At 29.6% G+C, this 26,911-nt stretch overlaps 3 protein-coding genes across 4 annotated transcripts; 1 reads left to right on the forward strand and 2 right to left on the reverse strand.

Annotated features, from left to right (window-relative positions):
* Window positions 1-694: 694 nt before the first annotated feature.
* On the forward strand, window positions 695-15,072 carry LOC113395124 (major royal jelly protein 1-like). 2 transcript variants are annotated; one of them, XM_064215763.1, is made up of 7 exons: window positions 695-855; window positions 10,296-10,544; window positions 11,004-11,173; window positions 12,584-12,748; window positions 13,337-13,499; window positions 14,112-14,293; window positions 14,532-15,072. In XM_064215763.1, the coding sequence occupies exons 2-7, from the start codon at window positions 10,328-10,330 to the stop codon at window positions 14,964-14,966; spliced, it is 1,332 nt and encodes a 443-aa protein (XP_064071833.1). In that variant the 5' UTR covers window positions 695-855; window positions 10,296-10,327; the 3' UTR covers window positions 14,967-15,072. The 2 variants fall into 2 exon arrangements, with proteins under 2 accessions (XP_064071833.1, XP_064071832.1); XM_064215762.1 differs by lacking the exon at window positions 695-855 and adding an exon at window positions 8,857-9,014.
* A 144-nt stretch (window positions 15,073-15,216) lies between these two features.
* Window positions 15,217-16,117, reverse strand: LOC135193408 (ATP synthase subunit O, mitochondrial-like). The gene is made up of 3 exons (XM_064215769.1): window positions 15,969-16,117; window positions 15,704-15,895; window positions 15,217-15,563 (listed from the first exon to the last, which is right to left on the reverse strand). The coding sequence occupies exons 1-3, from the start codon at window positions 16,036-16,038 to the stop codon at window positions 15,223-15,225; spliced, it is 603 nt and encodes a 200-aa protein (XP_064071839.1). The 5' UTR covers window positions 16,039-16,117; the 3' UTR covers window positions 15,217-15,222.
* A 125-nt stretch (window positions 16,118-16,242) lies between these two features.
* LOC113403590 (uncharacterized) lies at window positions 16,243-26,721 on the reverse strand. Its single transcript, XM_064215764.1, has 6 exons — window positions 26,491-26,721; window positions 25,772-25,921; window positions 19,903-20,055; window positions 18,037-18,330; window positions 16,612-16,781; window positions 16,243-16,516 (listed from the first exon to the last, which is right to left on the reverse strand). The coding sequence occupies exons 1-6, from the start codon at window positions 26,687-26,689 to the stop codon at window positions 16,370-16,372; spliced, it is 1,113 nt and encodes a 370-aa protein (XP_064071834.1). The 5' UTR covers window positions 26,690-26,721; the 3' UTR covers window positions 16,243-16,369.
* Between the last annotated feature and the right edge of the window lie 190 nt (window positions 26,722-26,911).

Raw genomic sequence — 26,911 nt, forward strand, 5'->3', positions numbered from 1 at the left:
TTTAATCAATTATGTTGTTTAAAAATATAGTTTTGACATTGTAAGATTATTGACTGGAAATTTTTTTTTGTTTCGATTTGATCATTTTTTTTTGATAAAGAAATTATTGATTGGAATCCCAATTTTGTATGGCGAAATATTTTTTTTATAACATCGTTTTCCATATATCTATATCTATATTCATACATATAAATCTTCTGTACGCGTGTATGTATATATCTGAAATCCTGAACGGTTTTGTTCTCGTGATTTCCCGGATGGCTTAGATTGGACCACGTAGGTGACACTACGTTCAGAAAGTAAATAAAATTATTATTTATCCCAGACAAAGTCGGCACGTTCAGCTAATTATGTATAGATAAGATACAATGTGCCTTTTATTACCAGCGATGATAATTTAGAACTTATTTATAAATACACGTATGTCCGTAAAAGGTAATCAATAAGTAAAAACATATATTTACAAAATGTGAAACTATTAAATTAATTTAAATACTCAAAATTAAATAAATGGATATATTTAATATCGTGTATATAAATATAAATTATTTTTAAATGAAATCTAACGAGATTGAAATTATAATTGTAGGCCTTTTCTTAGAAGAGTTTTTAAAAGGCTGAGCTTTATCTCCTATCCATAATTAATAATTACGAATGGCATAGCGATATTCCAAATGTTCGTATATATATCGAATGATGATTAAAAATACAATTATTTAGACAAGTTTCCTAACAGTTGGCATTCGTTCCTCGACAGAGACGCTCGCATATATAAAACGTTAATAGGAATATAGTTTTAGTGGTTTTTTCAACTTTATTACCGACAACAGGAAGTTACATCTTTGTAATAACGAGGTATGTTAGTTGTCTTAAATTGTTAAAATATTCGTTTAAATATTATTCTTTATACTTATATAGAAATAATTTAAATATTATTATTGTATTTATTTATACTTAACGCTTCTTGTTATCATTATTTTATACTTTATTACATAGTATATATGTTATAACGTTTATATATTAAAATTACTTTGTTTTTAACTTATCATTTCATCTATTGAAAAAGATTTGATCCATAAAAGAAGTTATGGCTAAAAATAATTGAAAATTTTTAAATTTAAAAAATCTTCATTACCATAAAATTAACATCTATAAATTGTAGAAGGTGTCATAAATTCGTATTGCTATTTTAACTTAAAAAATAAATTTAATTTGAAAAGGTCAAAATACTTTAATATTTATTAGTGATTCGGTTTTTGCTTTTTATAACCTAATGTCGTATTTAAAATATTTTATTATTTATTATTATGAAAATAAAACAAAATTTTCACCCAATCATTAAAATTCGAAAACACTTTTTATGTTTATTGATAACAGTAAATCTACCAAAAAGAATATTGCTCGACAAACAGACGAGAAAAAGATAGTGAGTTGCATTTGCTTATTTGTATACAGACTAGCTGCCAGTCCCGGCTACGTCCGGATGAAATTTATTTACTTCCCAATCACAGCGCCATCTACTGAGTTCAATCTAAGTCACCCAGGGACTCACTCCAATATACAAAAATAATTTCATTAAAATAGGTCCAATCGTTTAAGAATTCAGTAACATATGTACACACACACAGAACATTTATATATATAAAGATGTAGCCAAAAAATGTTACCTGTCTTGCGACAAGTTGGGGCCATAAAATGTTTGGTACTATATTTTTTTCTTTTCGTTCAATGTCATGATTTGTAAAACATACAGGTATTGAGATGTTACTTGGAATTACAAAAGATTATTTGTGCTAGTTGCCCGGTTAAACATTTTCCGCTTGACATACTTTTTCAATATATGAACATATGAATCGCTGTACAACATTAGGCCTATACGATTTAAAAATGTTAAAAAAAATATTCAGATATGTAATAAAACACTAAATAAACTTTAGAACTAAGTAGGTATATGTTAATTAAAATTAAATTATTAAATCGTTTTACATTTATATCAACAAGGTCGAAGAGCATCTGAATCATTTGATATAACCTGGGGAGTTTTAAAAGATCGTAATAAGAAGAGGCTTCGGAGGAAGAGAATTCCCATTTCCCACATTGAATTGGGAAAATCTATATATAAGGGCCAAAATGAAAAAAAAATCCATTACTTTTATACAATACAATAGAGACTCTCAAAGTTTCATTTTAATATATATTTTCACTTACTGAAGTTTATGAAACTTAGCATATTAACTATGACACCTAGGTCTGAGATATAAGCTATAATGACCTATATATAATATTTTTTTAATTACTTACCTATAATATATACCTAACGATTATATAATAAATCGTCAATATATATATATATATATATATATATATACATATATAACGATTTTTTTAACATATGGCCATAACTAGTAAAAAGGTCAGTGTCACTTTGGACGAATCACATAGTAAAAGCTTATTATTTTAAATGCTTATTATAATAAAATATTTATCTTTTTATTTATAATTTTTCCTCTTTTAAATTGATGATAGCTAAATTGATTAAATTCCGACTTTTACATCACTTGGAAATCTCCCCGCGTATAATTTTAAACTTCCATTAGGCCATTACACGTTTAAAAGTGTGATACATAAGCGATTTTACTGCTTAAAAATACTATTACTGTTAAATTATAGAAAATGATCAAATTGCTACTTTGGAAACATAAGACCCATCGGTGTTTCATGTATGAGTACATTAGTTAATACGCTGTCAATTATAAGAGCTTAGACAATTCCGAGATGTCCTTCAAATGAGTTTACAAATATTGTAAGCAACAGTAATATCATACTTTAATATATTCATATGTTAGGATGTTTAATAAAAATTCATTTCTTGGATCACGTACAAAACACTTTTTCCTGGTTTAACGCATAAGCTGATTACTTCGGAAAATATGTGTAGTTCCTTAGGGAATAACCATAACAATACGTAATACGTACGTAACCCTAGCATTTGCGAACAGTAAGCTGGTTAGGTTAATATTTTGTGTTGAAAATGCTACCGAATTTCGAACTGAACCGCAACTACAATTTAAATTTTAACTTATAGAGAAATCTTTATTTGAAATATACTGGTTGTAAAAGGTGCCCGTACAAAATAATAACATTATTATGTTATTATTTTGTACGTACGTACGTTAATTTACAATTTATAAAAAAAAATGTCTCATATTCATTGTATCTTGTTGAATGCACGAATCTTTATACATCCGTATTTGTTTGCTACCTATGACATGAGTTTTAATGATTGCGTAATTTTATTAATTATAATTCTATAATAAAATCCGTCACATAAAGAGTTACAAGCATCATCTGTCGCAAAGTGTTGCCACGTGTTACATGGTTTTGAGCAAATAGATACTTCAGAGAGATCTGGACTTTCCATCAAAAGGTGAAGCGTTGTCTTATTGAAATAATTAGCACTAAGGTGTTGACTTCAAGGTTTATTCTTATCTTCGAACACAGAAGCCTGTGACGTTTACCTATTATTGAGAAATATCAAATAATACAAGTAAGGACTACAAAAAATTTTAGAGCAATATGTCAGTAATTGATCTACTTTCCATTAAGTTCACGGTATTTACTGTACTTATTTTACTAATAACATCCTTGCTAAGATAATAAATCAAAAAGTGGGTTTGTTTATACATTTGTTTGTAACGTTTTCACGTCTTAATCACTAAATCATTATGAAATTTAATAAAAAAAATCCAACGTGTAGTATACATTTATATCTATCTAATAGTTGTTAGATTAACTAAGTACCCTCCATAGTTAACTTAACAACTGCGCCCCGCTAAACGCGTGCGGAAACTACTTAATAAACACGATAAATAAAGACGTATTAATCATTAGATAATCTTTAATAATTATATTCAATAATTAAATAGAATTGACCATTTAGGATTTCTGTTAGATTTAATTTACTTTGTGTGGCTAATGTACATAAAATGAAGAAATGAAGATGTAAAATTAATAATGACTTAACACCTAATCGGCATGTATATTAAGATTTGATGTTTGCAACTTATTTTTTTTTAAATTAATTATATATAAATAAGATTTCAATTACGATTAACATAAAATAAAATATAAGAAACAAATACTTTATTTACAACCATTATGATTCAATAAAAATGTTTTAAGAATAACGTTATATACAATTCATAACTATTGAGATTCATATAAAGTCATATTACGTAACAATTTACTTAACTGACACGTTTAATATCACAGACAATATTGTTTTTTTTTTTAATATGAATGAATTGAGCAAAAAAACAATTGCGATCTCCCAAGCAATTGTTGACATAACTTCTTGCGTTGTGTCAATGAATTCAAATCATCATTTCAGGTTTGAATTCATTAACAATAGTATCTTAAAGTCTTCAAGAGTTTCAAATCATATTTTATTTTGAGGTTTTCTAGATCATAATTTGTCAAAATTCAATTGAATTCTCATTAATATTAAGTCCATTTTGAAATTGAATGCACGGAGTATGGTTGCTCCCTATGTATGTATCATATAATATTTTACTATATTTACAATGTAGTATTTCTGATAACAATTATAAGACGGCTTTCGATGTGATGATATAAGTTTATATGATAAATTATAACAGAGACCTGGTGGAATGGTCATAGCAAGTGGTTCTACCCATTTTAAAATCCTTTTTATTTGCCAATTACTTGATGTGTTAGGTACATAGTAACGTATTTTTTAAATTATTTATTTATTGCCATTCACGAGGAACAGCCTCATCTCTAATATTAGTGTCATAAATGAATACGTTGTTGATGTCTTACTAATTCAAGGTGTACAAAAGACCTTGTACATATGTCGCGACATCCAATAGTTCGTCTTCCAATTAAACAACTACAAAAATTCTACAATATTGCTTGACGCTCAGATTATTCACTTTTGGGCTTCTGTTATACTTTGGATAGAGAATCAAAATTCACTAATAAGTGTCGAAAACCTGATACGATAACAATGTTCTTTAATTATAGAGAAGTTGACAGCTTACGTCAACGTGTCAATTAATTAAACATTTAGCTTTATTTGGTAAGACATTAAAAATGTAAATCAATTGATTTTGCGGAGTAATTGATTATGCTTCCAGACTTACACTGACCCTGAAAATAATTTGAGTAATCGTATGAAAATATTTTATGTTTTATAATTATGACATTCGTATAGGTACGCTTGAGAATTCCAGCAACAATTACTTCGCCATTGTTGTTTATGTATGGGTTTACAACATTTTAAGCATAATAAAATACATTGTATTAAAAATAATGAAAATTAAGGTAACAACATACTTCATTATTAAACAACTTATCATTTAAATAATTACTTATTTAAATCGGATTAAGGAATCTTGCCTGCATAAGTTTACTGTTAAAACCCAGTCAGGATGAGACAATCCATGTTTGTATAAACGTGTTCAGCATCACAATATAACGAACATATTGGTAATTTCAATGAAGCTAAAACGAAATCTATTTAACTAAAATATTATTACTAAAATTTATTTATTTTTTATATTATTACAAACTTATTATTAAAAAAAATCTTATAATCTTACTACTATGCACCAGAATGAGATTAAATAATATATCTGACGTAAATACATGAAAGTATTGAGTACCATTTCGTAGAAAAAAATATTGTTAGAGTATATTTAAATAAAACTATTTTGGGAACCGGCAGACTTTGTCCTGTCCCAAAATTTTTTTGCCATGTCCTCTTGGATCCCGTGGAACACTCATTCGTTTTTTTTAAATGAAAGGAAGCTTTTACTTACTCCTTAAAATATTAGCCAACTATCGTTAAAAGTCTTGCCAATATCGATTTAGTCGTTTCGAAGATTATTCGGAGCATAAAAACAGATAAATAGAATATTTTATTTTTTTAATTTGTTTGAATATCGTATAATACGCATCGAATATCTATACGCATTTATAAATATAATTTTATTTAGAAATTGCAAACAGACACTTCAATTTTATTTATTGTTATTAATGTACTATTATTATTCCCAATTTCCCAACCATATTATTACAAGGGCTTCATCTTATATCATCTTATTGATGTGTATAAGTATTATAAATGGACGACCTCTTTACAATCATTCCTAATGGCATGATTGTAAATATATAAAATTAAAAGATTGATTTTTTATCATGATTGGTATTTTTACTTTTTTAAAAGTATTCAAAGATTTAGTAATCGTTTTTCTAATGTTCAATTTTTGTTGTAGACTATTTGGATGTATTTTACGAATGCTAGTTTGTAAAACTTTAACTATTGCTGAGGATCGTTTAAATACTAGCAATAAGATATCCCAGCGATCAAACCTGTTAGTTCTATAATACAAGTTAATTTGTAAACTGTTCGCAGTGGGGATGTTAATCTTTTTAAAAAACAGTTTATACCCACAGAAGTCTTTAATTTTGTTCTATATTTTCTATGTAGGTATGTATTTTTTTGTAATATATAATGTACATTTCATTAGCTGCGTCGACTTCGTCGGTTTAAAATAAGAGTTTTATTTACTTCGTGATTGCACTTACCAGGTCCAACAATGACCCACTCAAATACACACAAAAAATACATCGAAATTGTTCTAACCGTTTAGTTCATTTATCCACACACACGTACAGTATATTTATATATATAAATATATTTATAACAAATTGTAATGTTATCTATAACGAAATACAAACTTGATATTATCAATGATAAAAAAATTGAATTTTATTAAAATCAAATAATAATAAAAACTATAAATACCTTATTCGACCACATCCGCATATATGATTGTTAATTATTATCTCGTTTGACCGTCTAAAAAGCAATATTAACAATGAGCGTTAATATTATACTATAATTATTTTTTTTAACCTTTCCGATTGAGATACGATTTAACCCTTCAACGTCCACAGTAAAATGTTTTTTAAGTGCTATTTTTATTTATTCAATCTGGTTTTTACTTGATTAAAATTAAAATTATAACATTGTCATTAAAAGTCTTTTGTTTCGATTGCAGTCACGTATTTTTATTACGATAGTCCGGTTGTTATGACCACTTGTTACTGCATTGTTATCCACGTAAATTATCTACAGATTTTTTTATGATTTTTATTTTATTATAAAATCATGAAATATCATCAAAAATACGTATAAACTTTTGAGTAATTAATATATATGAATAAAGATAAGCTATTTATAGTCCCTATACTATTAATGAAACCGGATATACGCGTAATATATTAATACTAAACATAAAAATCGCGGTCGCTCTGATCATACACGGGTGGTTAGGTAGTTAATAATATACGCGAGTCAAGTTCAATGTCACGATGAGTCGTTTTGTGGTTACATTCCATGCTACTATGAACACCACCGCCACCCGATTGGTTTGTACTTAATAGAAATATTATTGAAACGCAATCGAAATAACAATAAAAATAGCAATTCCATCTTCGGTCACGATACCTCATTTACGTGATTATGATTTGTTTTCTTGCTTTTGTTTCGCAAGAACAATTATCATCTACTTTGACAAACATTTTCCTCGTATCCCGACCTATATTACAACGTACGCTCGTCGAAACGTTTCAGTCCGACTTTTACAAGTTAAAGGCAGTAATCAGTAATTATTTTACATAAATAATACCGACAGTGTTTATCACGAGCAAGGTGCAGGCAAGGACTATCTAAAAGAGTAATGCGGTGTATTCGGTTAATACACCGTATATATTAATATTGAATAATAATTGCAGAAGAAGTACTAACAATTTATCGTATTCAATCGTATTTAAATAAAATACCAAAACGGTTTGTTAGTAAAAATAATGTAAATTGTGTTGAATAGTTTATATTAATTTTCCGTTTTTCGAAAATATATTTTCTTTATATATTATGTATGATTAATATAAACATGTATCTGCTACGAGTATTTTCTCGACCTCAAAGTTTATCAAAGAGTAATTCTATTAAGATACAATAACTTGTGTAATTAATATTAAACTATTTTAATACGATTATGATATGTGTAGAATATCGCTCGTTTGCCTCTTTGTGAAACAAAAAGACAAGTGCACTTTTAAGTTTTATTCTCCGCACCTTTTTATGTTGAAGGTACTTTTGATAAATTGCATTAAACAAGTTTTGGTTGATTTTATTTATCTGTTTTTTCATGGTATAACATTTTTTTTATAGAAATAACAAACTAAGAACAAATAAGTGTTTAAAATAAAGAACGCTATAAATTTTTGCATAATAAATTATTGAAATAGAAGTTACGGTTACCAAATCTCTTTGCTAGGTCCAATACCGGCGCTTAGTTTTATTCTAAATTCGGACTTACCTACACGTTTCTCTTAAATTGCATTTATTCTTTAACATTTAACCGTGAAAAGCGTCGCTCAATCTTTTCTGTATTACTGTGTTATATTATCGGAGTTAACAAATGAAACTTCTAATTATACGCTTACGAAGTGCCTAAATAAACTCTCGGGCGTACATATTAATATAATTATTATATTCTACTTATAGTTTGGTACAGCATGTATAAAATAACAGTGAAAAACATCGCTCTGTGAACAGTTTAGTGAGAAATACTAACAATGATTTCGTTTAAATGACTACTTTTTAGTTCGATGAACTTAACAAAGTTCCTTGATAGTCTGTATTTTAAGCGTTAATTAATATTCGATATACATCATTTTAAATTTATAAAATATAATTAAATATTAACAACTGTTCGCGAATATTAAAATAATGTGTACATCTTCTTATATTAGAAGGTTCTATATAAAAAGTAGTGTTAAAAACAATACGTGTTAAATTAAATCTATTAATAATGAAGATGCAAGTGTAATTAAAATTAATAGATTTAATTTGAATTTGTGAATCGAGATGACTTCATCACATCAAAACCGGATATGCAGATCGCTTCTTAGTCAATATGGTAAATCTGTTTTTATATATATATAATTTAATTATATTGTAAATTGAAAAAATAGCAAATTAGTTAATAATTTCGGTAGTAATACGAATGTTTAAACGGGTGATTGTTATTTTACAATGTCTTTTATTTGTACATATTGTATCAATGTATTTTTTTAAATAAATTATGTATCGAAACAATATGATACATAATTTTTTTAGAAAAATAGGCGGGCAAATTTGTATTGTATTAACTCCTTACGCAATCATAAACGAAACAGACTGTATATACATATATTTAAATTTGACTCGTGACTTATAAAAAGGAGAAGGCTATGCTTAACAAAAACAATACTGGTTGGAAGGATTTGTGCTATTTCGTCTGGGTCCCTCAATCACCACCAAACAGTATTAATTGCTTTGAAGGTGCAAGGGATTTAAAATCTTAAAAATTATGGTTATCGGTGCTTATACGTTGTAAAAAATGGTTTACTATAAGAGCTAGAACCACTAATACTGCCCGTAGCTATGAGCGAACGTGATTACTTACCACCAGTTAGCCCATTTGATAGCCTGCCTTCTCAATAATCTTATTATATATAATCTTAAATAAAATAAGCTTTTGTTGTTTATTTAAATTAAATCGTGTATCGAGGCATTCATTGTTACAATGTATACAATATAATAATATATATAATATAATATAATGTAATAATGTATATAATAGGCTTTACAAAAAGTAATCATCTGTAGTATAGCTTTTATACATCGCACTTGTTTGGTCATATCAAATTAATAAAAATGGTGAAAATATAACTTTGTCCCAATCGACACATTATATTTCTCATTGTCAATTCAACAACAGGAAGTCTACCTATGTGCAAAAATGATTAAGTTCTTCAAATAATATTTAGGTTTTATAGAATTTAAAAAATAATTTATTTCAATAGAAAACATTTCCTGACATAAATCATAGTGCTTTTACTACATTTTATATGTAGAAATGAATGTTGGTTATGTTCGAATTATTGAGTTATACTGTTTGAGATTACATAGACTCCGTCACTGTTCGACAATGTATTTCTTCATGAAGAAAGTTTTTATGCTAATCACATTGTTATAATTTGCTACTCAATTGTGCAGCAGCGATTCATCATCCATACAATTTATCCAAACGACATGACAATTGGTATATTGCCACTTGTATGTATTTACATACACAACAACATAGGCAGGATAACGTCTACTGGGTTTTGCTTGATTAATATAAATTTCTGTAGCTTCTTTTTGTCTTTTGTTTCAGATCCGTATATTTTGGACATTTATAAGTCTGAAATGGGGTACGGGGTAGATAGGTTTTTTTTATTATCATACTGTCTAGCTTGTTGCTGGTCCGGATTAGGAGCAAAAAGTAATCTCAGGATTGTCAAACAATGGTCGGAGATGAAATTCGTATTTCCTAACGAGGAGGCTCAACAGGCCGCTTTGGCCAATCGCTTCTATGTACCTGGCAACTCAGTTCCTATTGACGTCGATGTTCATCATAGAAAAGGTAATTTTATTCATATAAACTACAATTCATTAACCGAGTAAAAAAAATCGGTATTATTTTTTTATGTTGTTTCCCTAGAACTGAATAATTTATGAACCGATCTGGAAATTGATTAGAAACGGACCTACCGTTTGGTAATTAAAGTATTCCTAAAAATCTAAAAAAATATATATATGTTACGCATTTGCCTGTACAAAATAAACGAGCATACTTGATTTTTCATAGAGTTAAATTCTAAAATATATCTACCATTAAGGTACCATAAATCGGCCTGGAAGAAAACACTGTTAAACTTGTATGTTGTATAGTTCACCTATTTTTCATATTTTTGTATAGGTTTTTTTTATTAAATGCATCCAGTATGCATTTAATAAAAAAAAAAAAAACTTTTGTTTGGATAATAATCCAAACAAAAGAAAATTTACAATGCTAAACTATGACATTTTCTTCTAATTCAAGGACCAGCCAAGTCACGGATATTTGTGACGATACCGAGGTTCGATGAAGGTCGTCCGGTGACGCTGGGCACTGTTGATGAGGAAGGACTAGTCAGCGGCTACCCAGACTATTCTTGGCATGATAATCAAGGAAACAACTGCGATGGATTAACGTCCGTGTTTAGAGTTGCTGTGAGTTTAATTATATAAACGCTTTTTTCATTATGGATAGAAACTAATAAACCAGTTATTAGAACAGAACTATTAAAACTATTGTTTTTATAATCATGACGTCATTATTATATTGCAGTCATTTGCATAACTCGAACTTTTCCATAGTTTTAATATATTTCCGGTCGTAATACATATTAGGAGTTTATTTAGAATCGTCCGGTGTGCTTCATTCTACGTAGGTACTGTAGTATGATGGTAACCACACTCCACTATCGAATGGTGTTCTACTATCGATATCTTTACGATACGAATTAGACAATTTTTCGATAGTAACATGTAATAATTTATAAGGAAAAAAGCTACAAAAAATAGTTCTACACTGTTTACATATGATAACCCAATCATTATAATTTGAGTTTTTTTTTAATTAAAGTCATACAATAATTTATATTTATGATAATTAGTAATGAATGAATATTAAATATCAAATTATGATGGTAAAAAAATTATGAAGATAGATTTTTCTGTAAATAAGGAAGCATTGATAATAATTAAACTTTCTAAGGTTATTGTTGACACCGTAATAAAAACTTATACTTAATGATCGGGATTATCACTATAGCCAATCCATATTAACTCTGTTAAGAATATTTTCCATGAGTCATGAATAAATTTCGCTCGAATTGAACTTGATTTTAAGAAGTTGATAATGTTTATATATATTGGTACGTTTAAAATAAGTTACGTGTGTCTAATGTCAGTACAAAACGTACGTCTCCTTCTTAATGACCATGCTCTGAATGTTATGATTGACTGTTTATAGCCGAGCCTCCATACTCCATACTCAAGACGCGCTGTACATATAATTATGATCTGCAAATATAAGTGCACTTTCTATTTTCTCACTCTAATAGTCTTATCGTACAGCAAAGCTGAGAAGACCAAAAAAAGCAAGAACTATTTTAATTAATTTAACCCCTTGTTTTGCAGCCTTATAAAAGAACCATTAGACTAGTAGAACATTTTATTACTAATTATAATATGGCAGCTTTATATTTGTTACATTTACATACATATTGATAATTGTATAGTTATACACACACAACGATTTGTAACGAGAACATTGAACTTAGCTTAACATTTTTGTATGAGTGCCTCAAGTGTTTTAGATGAAACAAAAACTTGCGTCATGTTTACTTTACGCATATATTAAGACATCAGTGAGAACTATATGTTTTTCTAAGAAATCTAAAAATGGAAATTATTTTGTATCATCATTTTTAATCGTGTAAATTTAATAAAATAAGACACGGTGTCTGCATCTTAGGATATGTAAAATAGATTACAAGGAGTTGTTTCCATATTTAAAATAAATAAATTGTAAAAGGTATAAAAAAATACTTAATTAGATGTATGTCTCAATTATAGATTGACAAATGCGATCGACTATGGGTGATGGATTCAGGAAAAATTGGAGAAAAAGCTGTTTGTCCTCCTCAATTGCTAGCCTTTGATTTAAAGACAGACCAGTTAGTTTACAAACATCGACCAAACCCTTCGAGTTACATCGCAACATCATTGTTCATCACTCCAGTAAGTATCATGGACCTGTCTTGGATTAGAAAAATAGATGTTTAAAAAAAACTACTCAGTAGATTTATTCGCCGATATTAAAATATTTCTATAATTAAATATTACAAATAGACAATTATACACCAATTAATGGTGAGACATAAAACTAATGAATAATAGATTGTTTGTTTTAATTGTATTATTAAAAGATTAAGGAAGATTTTGTCTCCAGCTTTTTTATGTCATGAAGTAAGTTTTTTTCGTTTAGTATCATTAGAAAGGTCTTGACCTGAATTTATGACTTTTCAAGGTTTCATATGGTAGCCAGAGATAGGTAATTTACTGTGATTAGTTTTCGCAGCAGTTCTCGGCGGTCACAAAGTAACTGCTGGTTGCTAGTCTATCATATTAAGACTCGCAAATCGAATTTAAAAAACAAATTTACTTTTAGTTTAATATTAACAAATAAATTCGTAATTAATATAACCCAAAACTAATTCCTACATAAGTATATCTAAGCAGTTTTAAAGACTAAGGAATTAAATTTTATTACGTGTTTAATGAAATTCTTTTGATATTTTTGTATAATAAGTACCTGACATCGGACAGGTTGTGGACGTTCGAGGTCACGACTGTTCAGACACCTTCGTGTATGTGGCTGATGTATCTGGCTTCGGATTGTTAGTGGTCGATGTTATCAATGACCGCTCATGGAGAGTCACCCATCGATTAATGTACCCTTACCCGTCACATGGAACTTTTACGATTGATGGTAAATATATTTATATTAAAAAAATATATTAAATGATCAGTGGCAATATATGTATGTATGTAAATTATATCACTGATTTTCATATATAAGTAATAAATAGTATCGCCCTTCCACTATAATAATAGAAATTACTAAGTATCTTTAATCTTTAAAAATAAAAAAAATAAAAGTAGAATAGAAAAGTGGTACAATAATTACTACAGGCGGGGTTATAATTATTATAATAATTATACTAACGGAAACTTAATTTTCCTTGGAAATTTTATTTCTAATTTAAAGCTTTTTTATGTTATAGATTGGTGGAAGAGCATATATGGGCCACCTGAAAATAAGTGGTCACCACCGCCCATAGACAATGGCGCTGTAAGAAACATTAACCATTCCTTACATCACCAATGCGCCACCAACCTTGGGAACTAAGATGTTATGTCCCTTGTGCCTGTAGTTATACTGGCTCACTCACTGAGCAATACTGAGTACTATTATTTGGCGATACAATAACTGATGATATATAGATGTATATATAAATAAGCTTATAGAATATACTATATATAATACATCTTTTCAAGTAAATTTTAGACGTATTAATTGATATTTGTTTATTTTCAAAAGGGGAGAGTTTCGACCTTATGGATGGAGTATTAGGTATGGCGCTGTCTCCATACAAGCCGGGTCTCGACCGTTACCTGTATTTCCATGCATTAGCTTCCACCTCGGAGAACGTAGTACGCACCAGTGTACTTAGAAACGACTCCTTTATTGCAGACTCTAACGCGAATCCTTATTCCGTAAACGTAAGTACAGTTTTTTAAATTATTTATCTTATTTAAAATAATGTATTTTAAACAACAAACAGTTACACTGGGTCACTCACCCTTCAAACCTGAACACAACAATAATAAGTATTGCTTATTATTATTAGAGTTAGAATATAATATTACTGAAATATATTTTTCATTTGAAAATAATAGTATTTTAAATGAAATTCCTCACACGTAACGAATTACTGATATATGGGCTTAATTTTTTCAGGTATTTCCCCAAGAGCGTCCAAACCAATCAGCAGCGGAAGCTATGGACAGCAACGGCATTTTATATTTTGGTCTTATGGAACCTCCGGGTATTTGGTGCTGGAATTCAGGTACAGAATTCTCTACAAATAATTTCCACCAAATTGCTATCAACAGAGAAACATTACAGTTTTCTAGTGGTATTAAAGTTGTCAAAAATCTTAAAGGCGAAGAAGAACTATGGTTATTAACGTCGAGTTTCCAAAGAGTGATGACAGGATCTATTAGTTCAGACAGAATCAATTTTAGAATACATGCTGAAAAAATTCCACTTTTGTTAGAAAACTCGGCTTGCAGACAACCTGCAAAAGGCGACTATATTGGTAAACATGCCGATCGCATATCACCTCAAATCAAAAAGTATATGTTTAAATATGGTGCTGTAGCGTTCCTATAAACATTATAAAATGCCAGATTCTTTATATTTATTTATTTGGTATAACTGGCCATAATTATCATTAATTGATTGTTATAATTATAAGGACATAAATTATTTCAATGTATTGATGAATTTTTATTTCTAGTGCATAAGTTAAAACGTCAACGTACATATTACATGATACTTCATAAACATTTGAGATTGATACAGACATTGATAATGAAACATTTACACCCAACGACAAGATTAAATAAATTATAATTATTTAAAATCATTAAACTGATTGCTTTATAATATCGGTATACATTTGTATCTTCCTAGCAATACTCAAATCAATGTGTTTATCTTCAACTCCAACAATTACGCCTCCCAAAATTTCTGGATCTACCTTTTCCGTTAATTGAATATTTTTCCCTTTCACAAATTTCTTTAGTGCGTCAATTAATGCTTTGCGTGAACCTTCATCAAGAGGCTTAGCAGTAATTACTTCGCATAAAGCCTCATTTCTATGAGCAACCATAACTGCTAAGAACGTTCTGATAATTCGCCTCAATGATTTTAAACGACCATTTTCAGCAATGACAACCAAGAAATTCACAGCTGCAGAAGGCATTCCTGCAGATTTTTGTTTTGTATTTATTTATTTATAGATTTTCGATCATCGGCATATTCACAAATTATTAAGAAAAAGTACTACTACTACTTTACTACTTCTTGACAAATCAATAATAATTATTATTAAGTATAGTTGTAACCTGTTGTTTCACCCACTCCTTTTAGCAATTTTGCTTTTTCTTTAGCTGAAATCATACTTGTTTCTAGGAATTCGATTACTTTAGGTTTAACCAGTTCTTTTTGTAAGCCCCGAATATGTTTTTCTACTTCATCTATTTGTTTCAATTTGATTGCAGCGCTGTACAGCGCAGATACGTACCGCCCTTCTATGCCTTTATGAAAACATAATTATTTGTTGTAACGTTTAAAGATAACAAAAATAAAAGTAATATTATTTCAACCTACCAAAGACTGGTATAGGTGTCTTTGTGGACTTTACTTGTGAACACATAGACCTAATTGCTATCTTCAACATTCTTTCGACAAATGTATTTTTAATATGTTTTTATTCTAAGTGCTTAATATACGGATATATATGTTTGACTATTACAAATTTCAAACAAGATGAGTGAATTAGCTCTAATTAAAAATTTGATAAATGACATTTATAGAAAAAATAAACTTTTTAATGGATCATAAAAAAGGTCATAGGATCATAAAATTATCTTTAAAATAGAATATTGTATTATTTTTAATTGAGTAAAATCTTTGAATTAAATAAAGTAAGCATATTTAATTAAAATACTTTGGTAATAAAATTAATTTGAATTTTATACTATTTATTAAGCACTAAATTCACAAAAATCTTACACAAGAACTTCATATTGAAATGCTTGATCAGTTTCTAACAATACTCTCACATACATTACAAGAGAGCCCAAAGCCATTGCTGACGTTAAGGAGTTGCAGGAACCCCCTTCGGATGACGCAGCTTTCTTGACGCGATACTCTTCCTGTGGATATAATTAAATTAAATAAATAATGCTGTTAACACATATTAAAAAAAAGTGTAAATGCTTTACTGGTTAAATTGTTATTGATTACAAACCTCACTATCTTTCGGTGGCGGTGACGAAGCAGGTCCTACAAAACCGGTAAGTTTTAAAAACGGTTGTCTGTCATCTGCGTAACATCCCTTAGGTTCCTGCCATGATATAACTTTATTCATCCATCTTGGTTTTATAAATTCCCCGTAGCCTTGTGATGCACATAATAATACTGAAATTATATCATTCAAATTTTATATTTTATATAAAGAGGTAAGATTTATTTATACTATTTATTCAGTTATACATATTTGATCAGGAGAGGATGAACGTTATTAATAATTTATTTATAAGTTACAATATTATATTTAGAGGTTTAACTACTTAATATAAATATTAAAAATAACTATAACTTCCCGATCACTATTCAGTTAAACCATAATTACGTATTATGGCATCTATCTACCTATTATTAGCTACTTATTTGTATACTACAAATTTGTGCAGGCTATTTGAATTAAAAATGACATCACCAGTTTCAATATTTGAAGTTTCGAAAGTAAAAGAAAAGAATAATTAATTATGTATCTTGTATATTAATAGCGTAAACCGATTTTTGTTCCAGTGATTATGGGACGATACCTGCACATAAAAAATCGGTTATAGTCTCATTTTGAAGAGGAAAAATAAAGAGGATTCTTAATTGCAATTTATTAAATTGTTATGATTAATAAATAATTAATTTTAGAGAGCGGAAAAAGTTACTGGCCCCGTAGTGAGCGGCGCTATGGCTGTATAAAAAAAAAAACAAATGTAAATCGTGCAATCAGACGTCGTCAGTTTACAATGAAATTAAATAAAAAAAAAACCTGTCATAGGTTTTCGAAATTTTTAAAAATCTGTTGAATAAACGGGAAGTTCCGCGTACGACCGCAGAGACCAAGCTTTCAATTTATTTAACTAAAATAACTAGTGAAGATTTTCTTTAAAACAAATTTTAATTAAGCTATAGAACGGTTAGTAAAAATATCATAATTAGAACGAATACTATTTGTAAGAGAAACAAATAAGGTAAAGACGAGTGGCTAAGAACATTTTTTCTAGAGGTAGGAAGACAAAAGGTCTTAGAGTTTGGCAGGCGACTATTTGAACGAGGGATGGAAAATTGTAGGATATCGGACGAGTCAATAAGTTCTATAGCCCAATATAGATTAGGCTAGACACCACAAGTCGTCCGGTTAAGCGTGGCCGAAGTTTATTATATAATAATATGCACAAATTTGACGCGCTACTATTTTATCACCATCGATAAGGAATTTTGTAGTTCCAATAGCTGTTAACAATTTTAAAGTAATATTATGATGTTCATATTCAGTATGGTTTTGGTGACGTCATGTTAGTAATTAAAAAAATGACATACTCGGTATTCACTTAATCTAATGAACATGCGGTATTTAGCTTACGCTAAATCTATGATATAATCTTACTTTGTTGCATAAACAATGTTCTTGTGCCAGGCGGATGATCCCAAGCCTCCAATGATTTCGTCTCTTTATAAATTTGTATACAAAGCTTATAAATTAATGCTGAGAGATCAACACCTTCCATGCAATCAAAGACACGCGATAAAATCATTGCACGAACTCGGCTGGTTTGTTGAAAAGCAAGTCCAGATCCTTGCATCAATTGTGTTTGACATTCCGGGGAAAGCTCGCAGGTCCCATCAGCTTGTGTCGTTTGCGTTTCCATTGCAGATATCAGCAGTTGCATCGTACATGCATCTGAATTAACAAATGAATATTTTATTTAAATATTATTAGAATTTTATTATGAGCTAGGGCTTTATACAAGCCCGCCTTCGTAGTGGCGCTAACCCATCACATATTATATTCGACGGTGGTAGGTTGGTGAACCGCAATTGTATTTTAGTATTTTTGTGTTCCGGTTTGAAGAGTGCGTTACCCAGTGTAAAGGCACAGGAGACATAACATTTTAGTTCCCAAGGGTACCGACGCATCGTCGATGTAAGGAATAGTTAATATTTCTTATAGGGCGAGTTTCTAAGGGCGGTGGTGACCACCATCAGGTGGCCCATTTACCAGTCTGTCCGATTGCTCGAAATAAATAAAGAATGCAAAATACATGTCACAGCTAAAAGTTAATGTTTGTTTAGAACTGTGTCAAGGTGCTTTCACCTTTTTTTATAAAGCAAACTTCGTACAACGCCACATTGTGGTTATTTGTTGAACTAGAAAACGGCCTTCAGATATTGAACCGTGTCAGGCTCACAATGGAAACATCGAATACTTAATTTTTACATTTCTTAATAGTAACAACAATAGCTGTTATAATAAAGATTTGATCCGTTAATAAAAATACAACCAATGTTAACTAATATAATTACGTTGCATCCTATTCTTGACAGCATCAAATAATTGGAAATAGTGAGTGTCTGCTTCACATAACTAAGTATATCATAATTCATTTAATTGGCTCTACATATTTTCAGACGTCCAAATTAACAATTGCAAAATTATTACATACATGTGTAATTTCCATTACGCATCGCAGCATAGATAGAGTTTAAAAGATAAAGGCACATTAAAACTTCGATAAGTCCCGAAAAAAACGAGATGTAGAGGTTAAACTTGAAATGTTTCTGTAGGTACAATGTAAACAGAAGTTTAAATTTTATCTAACTAATTTTGAGTTACAGTTTTGAGCTATTAATTGCTTCTAAAAAGAATTGCTTGCTTAAAACTAATGCCTTCTTTTTCCTTAAGTTATAGAGTTTATTAATTGAATATATGGCCAATCTCTTGGTATAAAGAAAGACATAAATTTGAAATTGAAGATCTTCTTAATATTTTGTTTGTTATTTTTTTTTCTTAAGGGGATTTTACCTCATTTTTCCATTTTAGCCACTATATACATTCGAGGCATCATTGTTTTTGCACGGCAATAAACATTTTGGGCTAGGTTTCGGTCTAAGGCGAATAAGCGATAATTATATTACTGTTTCGCATTTTTATAATTAGTTGTTATTATTGCGTTATTTCCTTAATAAATTCGTTACGGGACCAATCTTTTTAATTAGTATAATTATTCAATTGCTGATTAACGCAAATTTGCGTAGTAATTTGTCTGAAATATGTAACCACGTCTTATAAATCGGGCCGAATATTTTTTAGAAAAATAATATAAAAATATATTGTATTACCTTTAAATCGGATCACAACAATTAACTACTAAGTTTTGGTGTTAAACCCTACCACCAAGCGATACCTCACTACCATATATGATAGATTATGAGTATCTATCGTTAGAGTGTGTTGGTCCTGTTAGCGTCTTACCTGCTGCTTTTCTGCTTGGCATTTTCGTTTTAGCTTCTTGAACATATTGTTCAAAATTAAAACGAAATGGTTTCTGAGTTCCCATCGTGCCGATTGTGATCGGCTCCAAGAGCGACGAAAACACGTCGATGTTTTCAAAAATAGCCTTAGCAACTGAAAAATAAAAAATATATGTATTTAAAGAATTTTATTTAAAGTTCTTTGTCATTCAATTGCCATGATTAGTCAATGAGGTAATGGGTATTTATACCGCCATAGGTACTAAAATATACTGGCATTATTTTATTACCCATGCATCTATTAACACAAAGTTTTAATAGCTTTTACGACATAATTCTAGTAATTACAATATAAATAAACTAAAACTTATAATACAAGTAAACCTATACATTTTTGAAATCAATAAATTATTCTATAATTATCATCATCGATTGATGATTTTTGAAATTGTCGTAACAATGTTAATTACCTACAATTTTTTTAAAATAATCGTAGTTAATTACAATTGTTATGAATAATTGTTGAATAGTATTTTAATTCTGAAGATTATATTATAACAATCTTATTCTTCATTCTAAGACGGGATACTCAATAATTTGCTGTAATGGTAAGCCCATAGTATAGTCCAGTCATTATATATAAAAAACAGGCCGAGAAATGCAAATGATCCATGAAGGCTGAATTTTTAATATGTTGTATACAATTCTTTAGATTTAAAAAAAAATATAAAAAGAAAAACTCTCGTTTTCTTCCGGATGGGATATTTGAAATTCTTGACTTGTCTCTACTATAATATGCATGGGTTACACATATAAACCTCCTCTTGAATCACTCTATTTATTTATGAAATACGTTGCGTAGTTTAAAATATCTAAACGTACAGACGGCGAGAAGAAAGCTGCTCGATCCTTTGGCTCTGCGTAGAGATGTTGGATCACTCTGCATCTTCTACTGAATCTTCCACGGGGAATGTTCCGATGAATTGTTCGGAATAATCCCGGCTGCTGAATTTCACCTTCGGACATCTCGCCAAAATTCAAAATATCACCCACACCACCTAGATGTCCGAAAATCCACCACAGCGCGATTTTTAAGACATTTTCTGCCTCGCACAACCACTCTGTGGAACCAGCTTTCACCGGCGATTTTTCCGAACCGATACGACTTGGGAACCTTCAAGAAAAGAGCGTACTCTTTCCTGAAAGGCCGGCAACGCACCTGCAGGCCCCCGGTGTTGCAGATGTCCATGGGCGGTGGTAGTCACTTTCCATCAGGTGAGCCTTCTGCTCGTTTGAAACCTCTGACATAAAAAAAAACGCGCATGTAAAATAATAGCAATTAAACACACACGAGCATAATTTTGGCTTGTAAATTTTGTTGTGACTTGAGCCCAATAATATACATAGATATAGCATAGAAAAATAATTTTATAGGTACAAATGAAAAATAAATGACGATATACTTATATTTTTTAGTTTAATGTCTTCATTTATTTTTTTTCTACTTAAAAAGTTTACAGGTGTCGGTTACCTACTTGCAACTTACACTGAAATCATAAATACAATGTTTATGAAACATATTATTATAATAAAAATATACGCAATTAATCTATTGCAAAATAAGACAAAATCAAACGATTCGTAAAATTTTAAGTAAAAAACTCGTCTGCATGGTTATTTATGTGAAAGTTTTACCGCAATTATCGAACGTAATAAGAGAAAAATTGTAACAAAAAAGAACACTTATGTTTTTTATGTTTGGTGCGTCGTTGCGTAAATTGGAGTCTATAATTATTAGTTATTATCGTTGATAATCGGAAACATGCTACAAACATATAACGAAGCGCTTTATTTTAAATTATATTCGAATCAATCGATTATATCTAGTCTTCTATTCTGATTATATTAACATCAGTAACTTACGTCACTGGCTTCTAGAAATTCTTCCGGCAAGCATTGTATTGTTACAATGCTGCGTTGTATTCAAGTGGATTCGAATTTTTAAATCGATGTTAAGCGCTATTATAAGAACTGGTTTCAAATTATTCGTGTTCCCACGGTAACAGCGTAATAGTAATTTTAATATATGAGCAGGGGTTGTTTTACTTCCAAGTATAAGGGAACACGTTTATAGATATAAATTTCCTAGTTAGTATAAACAATAGACTTATACTAACTTAAGTAAGCGACATGTAACCAACTATGACGTATATAATTTTTATGAAGTTTTCTATTACAATAATACGTAACATTACATTTCTGTAAATTCATTCCTCAAATTATGTTGTAGTCAAACACACTACAATCAGAATCTTTACATTATCTTATTCTTAAATAATATTATACTATAATTTAATAAAACATAACGCTCAGTACTTTTTAAAATAATAGGTTTGTACCTTACATAAAATAGAATTTCAAAAAAAGAATAAACGAACAGTGGGAAATGACTGCAATATGAATGACAACGACAAAGTTATACTTTACAAAAATGTATACTATGGGAGCTTCAAGCTACGCTTCAACTACTGCTCCCTACGCAATGCATGGTAATCTTTCCAGTCCCTTCGCTGTCTTAAACCAATGGTAAGATATTCTGGTATATGATAAAACATAAAATGCTATTGACGCGGAAGTCGTCATTTGAATTTTTCTCCAAGTTCGTAAATAGATATAACCTTCACGCGAACAATAAATTGAATTCCAACTTTACTACTAATACGAAAACTTAAATTTGAAAGTGCATTTGTGTGCACCGTATCAACTACGACTGCTTGACCATTATACGCGAATTTGACATTTTAAACACGTAGAAGGCCACGGATTTATCTCAAAACCTTACACAGCATGATCAATTATATTGATAGTAAACAGAAGAAAACTGTTACATTTCTATCTCCATAAATATAAAACAACGTTTCCACACAAGATTCCATCTATAACAGACCAGACAGGAAGACAACTGGATCAATGCGTGAGTCGCATGTGATTACGAAAGCCTGCCGAATAAATGTAGACTTCGTATTTCATGTCTTACCAACTTAAATGTTATTTACGTAACGTCTATTAAAGGATACAGTAAAAGAAGCGAGTCACGTTTAGAAAACAAACCTAGCATGTAATATAATTAACCAATCGTTTTTATTTGATTCTTTTATAACGAGCCGAGATAGGAAAGCAGCTCCGAGTGAATTATACTGTCACTCTACTCTACTAAAAATCTATCATAAAATAAAACTGATTTACATAGTATTCAATATTGCATAAAGAAACATTTTACCTTTTACACAAAACATATAACAGGCGCTTTTTTCATCAAAATGAAAATATTAATTTTATACGTATTCAGGATACATTTAATGTAAAAAATAAAAGAAATAAAAATATAATTTAGAATTTCAAGTAAATTTAAATCTATATAAAATAAAGTTTTAATTATTTTACATTGTGATATGCTTAATATTAAACTAATAGTATTAAATCAAATAAGAAAATATTTTATAATTATTATGTAATTCCTTAACCCTATTTTTATTAATTAAATCTATCTGAGCAAAGGCTTCCTTAATGTTGAATTATGTAAAGAGAAAGCTGACAAACATTATGCCTATGATTAATGATTATGTCTTTATAGTATACACTAGAAGTATAGTTGGTTCAAATAACTTAATAGAAGAGGTATAATACTATACATTGTTTGTTTTGTCATCAAAGAAAACACCTCACCTGGTTTAAATATTGCAAATATACTTCAAGATTTTGTAGGATTCATTTTTATACTTTCATTTTTTTAAGTTTTAGCAAACGACCTAATTATAACAGTCCAATTTAAAAGTTGCCTACCGGTGAAACAATAAAATTGTAATCGACTCTTATCTATTTAGGTCACTTTGTTTCCATTTAAAAATTCATATCTTAATAATAAATCAAATATACTTGATGATTTACAAGCAGTCTTAAAATCTTCATAAAACTATACTGAAGATGACTTAAGACTTACGTAAATATAATTAAAATAACTGAAATAAATAATTTAATCATAAGGTCTTAAGTATTTTCTTTTTTTAGTTAGTTGGTTTCTAGATTACAAGTCAAGTAGTTTCATTTCATTATGGAAATTATCATTAAGAATCCGTATTCAGATACATTTTGAAAGGCATATATAATTAGCCGGTATAAATCTTATTGCAGAGGCTTCGATCATGTACGCGTCATAAATTACATTGCAACGTGAATAAACTTTTGAACGACATGCGTCTAGCTTTTGAAAGTCTCATGGGAACAAAACATTGATTATATTACAGATTATAAGTGACTCTAATTATTATGGAACAGAAGTAACTATAGTCAAGTCCGTGTATATGATGTAATACCGGCAAATAGAGACATAAATAAATACCGCAACTAATTAATCTGTAAGGCTTCGAATCGTTTTTATTAAACTTAAAAAAAACCGGAACGGTCGCGTTAGTCTTACGCTAAAGATTTTCTTTTCGTTATCAGGTACTCTAACTGGAATAGTCTGGTTACGATGTAATAATATTGTAACGTTCACATTAATTATAGCATTATCTGTGCTGAAAAAACAAATAAATATAAATGAATGAGGTTTTATGAATCAATAGAACATATTTATTAAATTTAATTATTATCAAGTAATTTATTTAAAACATATTAAATCAATTTATATATTCTGGCAGCCACAGTCAGTAATGTTCATTAAATTAACCCTAATGGGTATTAAAGTAATTAAATACTATTACGAACATTAAACATTCCAGAGACATAACTGAAGTATTCATTAGTTATATCAATTTAAAATATCAATAGGATGGAGTATCGTACAATTACTGTATTCATAAAGCTTTGTGCCACACAGCCTCACATGAAAATGTTGATATTTAATAGTGAAAATCACATTTTTAGTAATTTAAATGTATATAAGTTTCTTTTCTTTTCCGTTACTTTACAAAAAACTGCTATTTTTTAATTAAATAAAATATCATATATACATAAAGTAACCACGACATATTTTCTATCCAACATATCTATCTGCCAATAAACGTAAATGTGAAATCAATCATTAAAAAACTGTGAGACGGTTTTGATGTACTTAACTTTAATAGTCATTAAGGAACGCTAATTATCTATTAACTGAATGAATGGGAACTCATTAAAATCTATACCGAGAAGCGTATCTGTAAACGTCTCCGAGTGACGCTGTAAGCGTCTCATAAATAATTTATCATAATATACAATTTTTTTACATTTACATTAACAGCCTGTAAATTTCCCACTGCTGGGCTAAGGCCTCCTATCCCTTTGAGGAAAAGGTTTGAGGATATTCTACCACGCTGATCCAATTCGGGTTGATGGAATACACATGTAGCAGACTTGTTGAAATTAGACACATGCAGGTTTCCTCACGATGTTTTCCTTCACAACCGAGCACGAGATGAATTATAAACACAAATTAGGCACAAGAAATTCAGTTGTGCTTGCCTGGGTTTGAACCCGAAATCATCGGTTAAGATGCACGCGTTCTAACTACTGAGCCATCTCGACTCATAACAACAACAAACAAATTACAACTAAACTAAAAGTAATGTTATATAATATAAGTAAAGACTGTTTAAAAATTAAAGCATGGAAAGCACGCTCTATACCAGCTAAGCGATTCTCAGCAAGAAACTCACCTTTATTCTAAACACATCGTTGTCGTTCCGTTTCATAATACATGCACAGAACCAGCGCTAATCGAGTAATATAATAATGATACGGTCACGATATTACGTTCGTAAGGTAAATGTAGAGCGGTATGATGGCTATTTTAAAGGTTATCTAGATACTCAAGCACGAAATATACGTACCATATTCATAGTCTTTGCTGCGATATACTAATGTTGTGAAATCAGTACTGTTCCAAATACGATCCATTCTCCTCGAAATATTCTGCAAATTTTCTTTTAACTTGGCCGGTACCGATTTGTCGAGCTCGTTTATTGTATATTCGAGTTGACCTACGAAGTATTGTACATTCTATTAAAACTTGAGAAAAGGTTTGGAACTTATTCCTTCAGGGTACTTCAATACTCGTCGGCGAATAGATTACTTAACCTGAGCATGTTACGAAAAAATAACGAGTTAAAAAAAAACTATACGTCAGTAAACATAGAAATACAAGACCAACTATTGCCCAACCTAAGACTTCAAATTTACGAAAAACCTATGTTTCGTAATTAAGACGTGCACTTAAAAAAAAATTGTGAAATTACAATTTTAAGATGGACTCTGCATTTCTTCAATCTTCACCTTCATCTAATTGACTCGTTCATAGTATAATATTTATTTTTTTAATAAATAAAACTTTGTTTTTGTATAATTAAAGCGGTCATAGCCGCGACAATGTTAGTATAATGTACATGAAGCCTTTTGATAATACACGAGCTTCATCTTTTACAATCTAACAAATTAGTAATATACTTTGTGTTTATAATAATACATATACTAAATATATATTTTTTTATTTATAATATTATTGTTATATAATTTTACTAATATAATAAAACCTGATAATAATGTATCATACCTCTTGCCATTCTGAGCGCAATATACCATTCCGGATCCTTTGACATTTTTGTTTCATAATGCTCTAGCAATTTGTCTAACGTTATTGATATTCTATATACTTTAGGAACATTATAAATAAAGTCTTGAGTATCGAAATACGGATAAATTGCAAAAATCGTACCAAACAAAGTCAACAAAACATTGCACCTTCCGTACATTTTGTGAATTGTACTGGTGGTGCTTGGGTTATAAAAATGTATAATCGTTTTAAATGTAAAATCGCTGTAAAACATTTTCAGACTACATGTTAGCAATTGATTGGTAGTTCAGCCTATAAACTTTCCATCGTATACGCAGCACAATTAGGCGAATCTGAAGTAACAAAACGAGAAAGTGGCTCGTATAAAGTCGTTACGTATTCGCTGGTCATTCTAAGTTAT

Source organism: Vanessa tameamea, chromosome 9 (assembly GCF_037043105.1).
Source record: "Vanessa tameamea isolate UH-Manoa-2023 chromosome 9, ilVanTame1 primary haplotype, whole genome shotgun sequence".
Lineage (NCBI taxonomy): Eukaryota > Metazoa > Arthropoda > Insecta > Lepidoptera > Nymphalidae > Vanessa > Vanessa tameamea.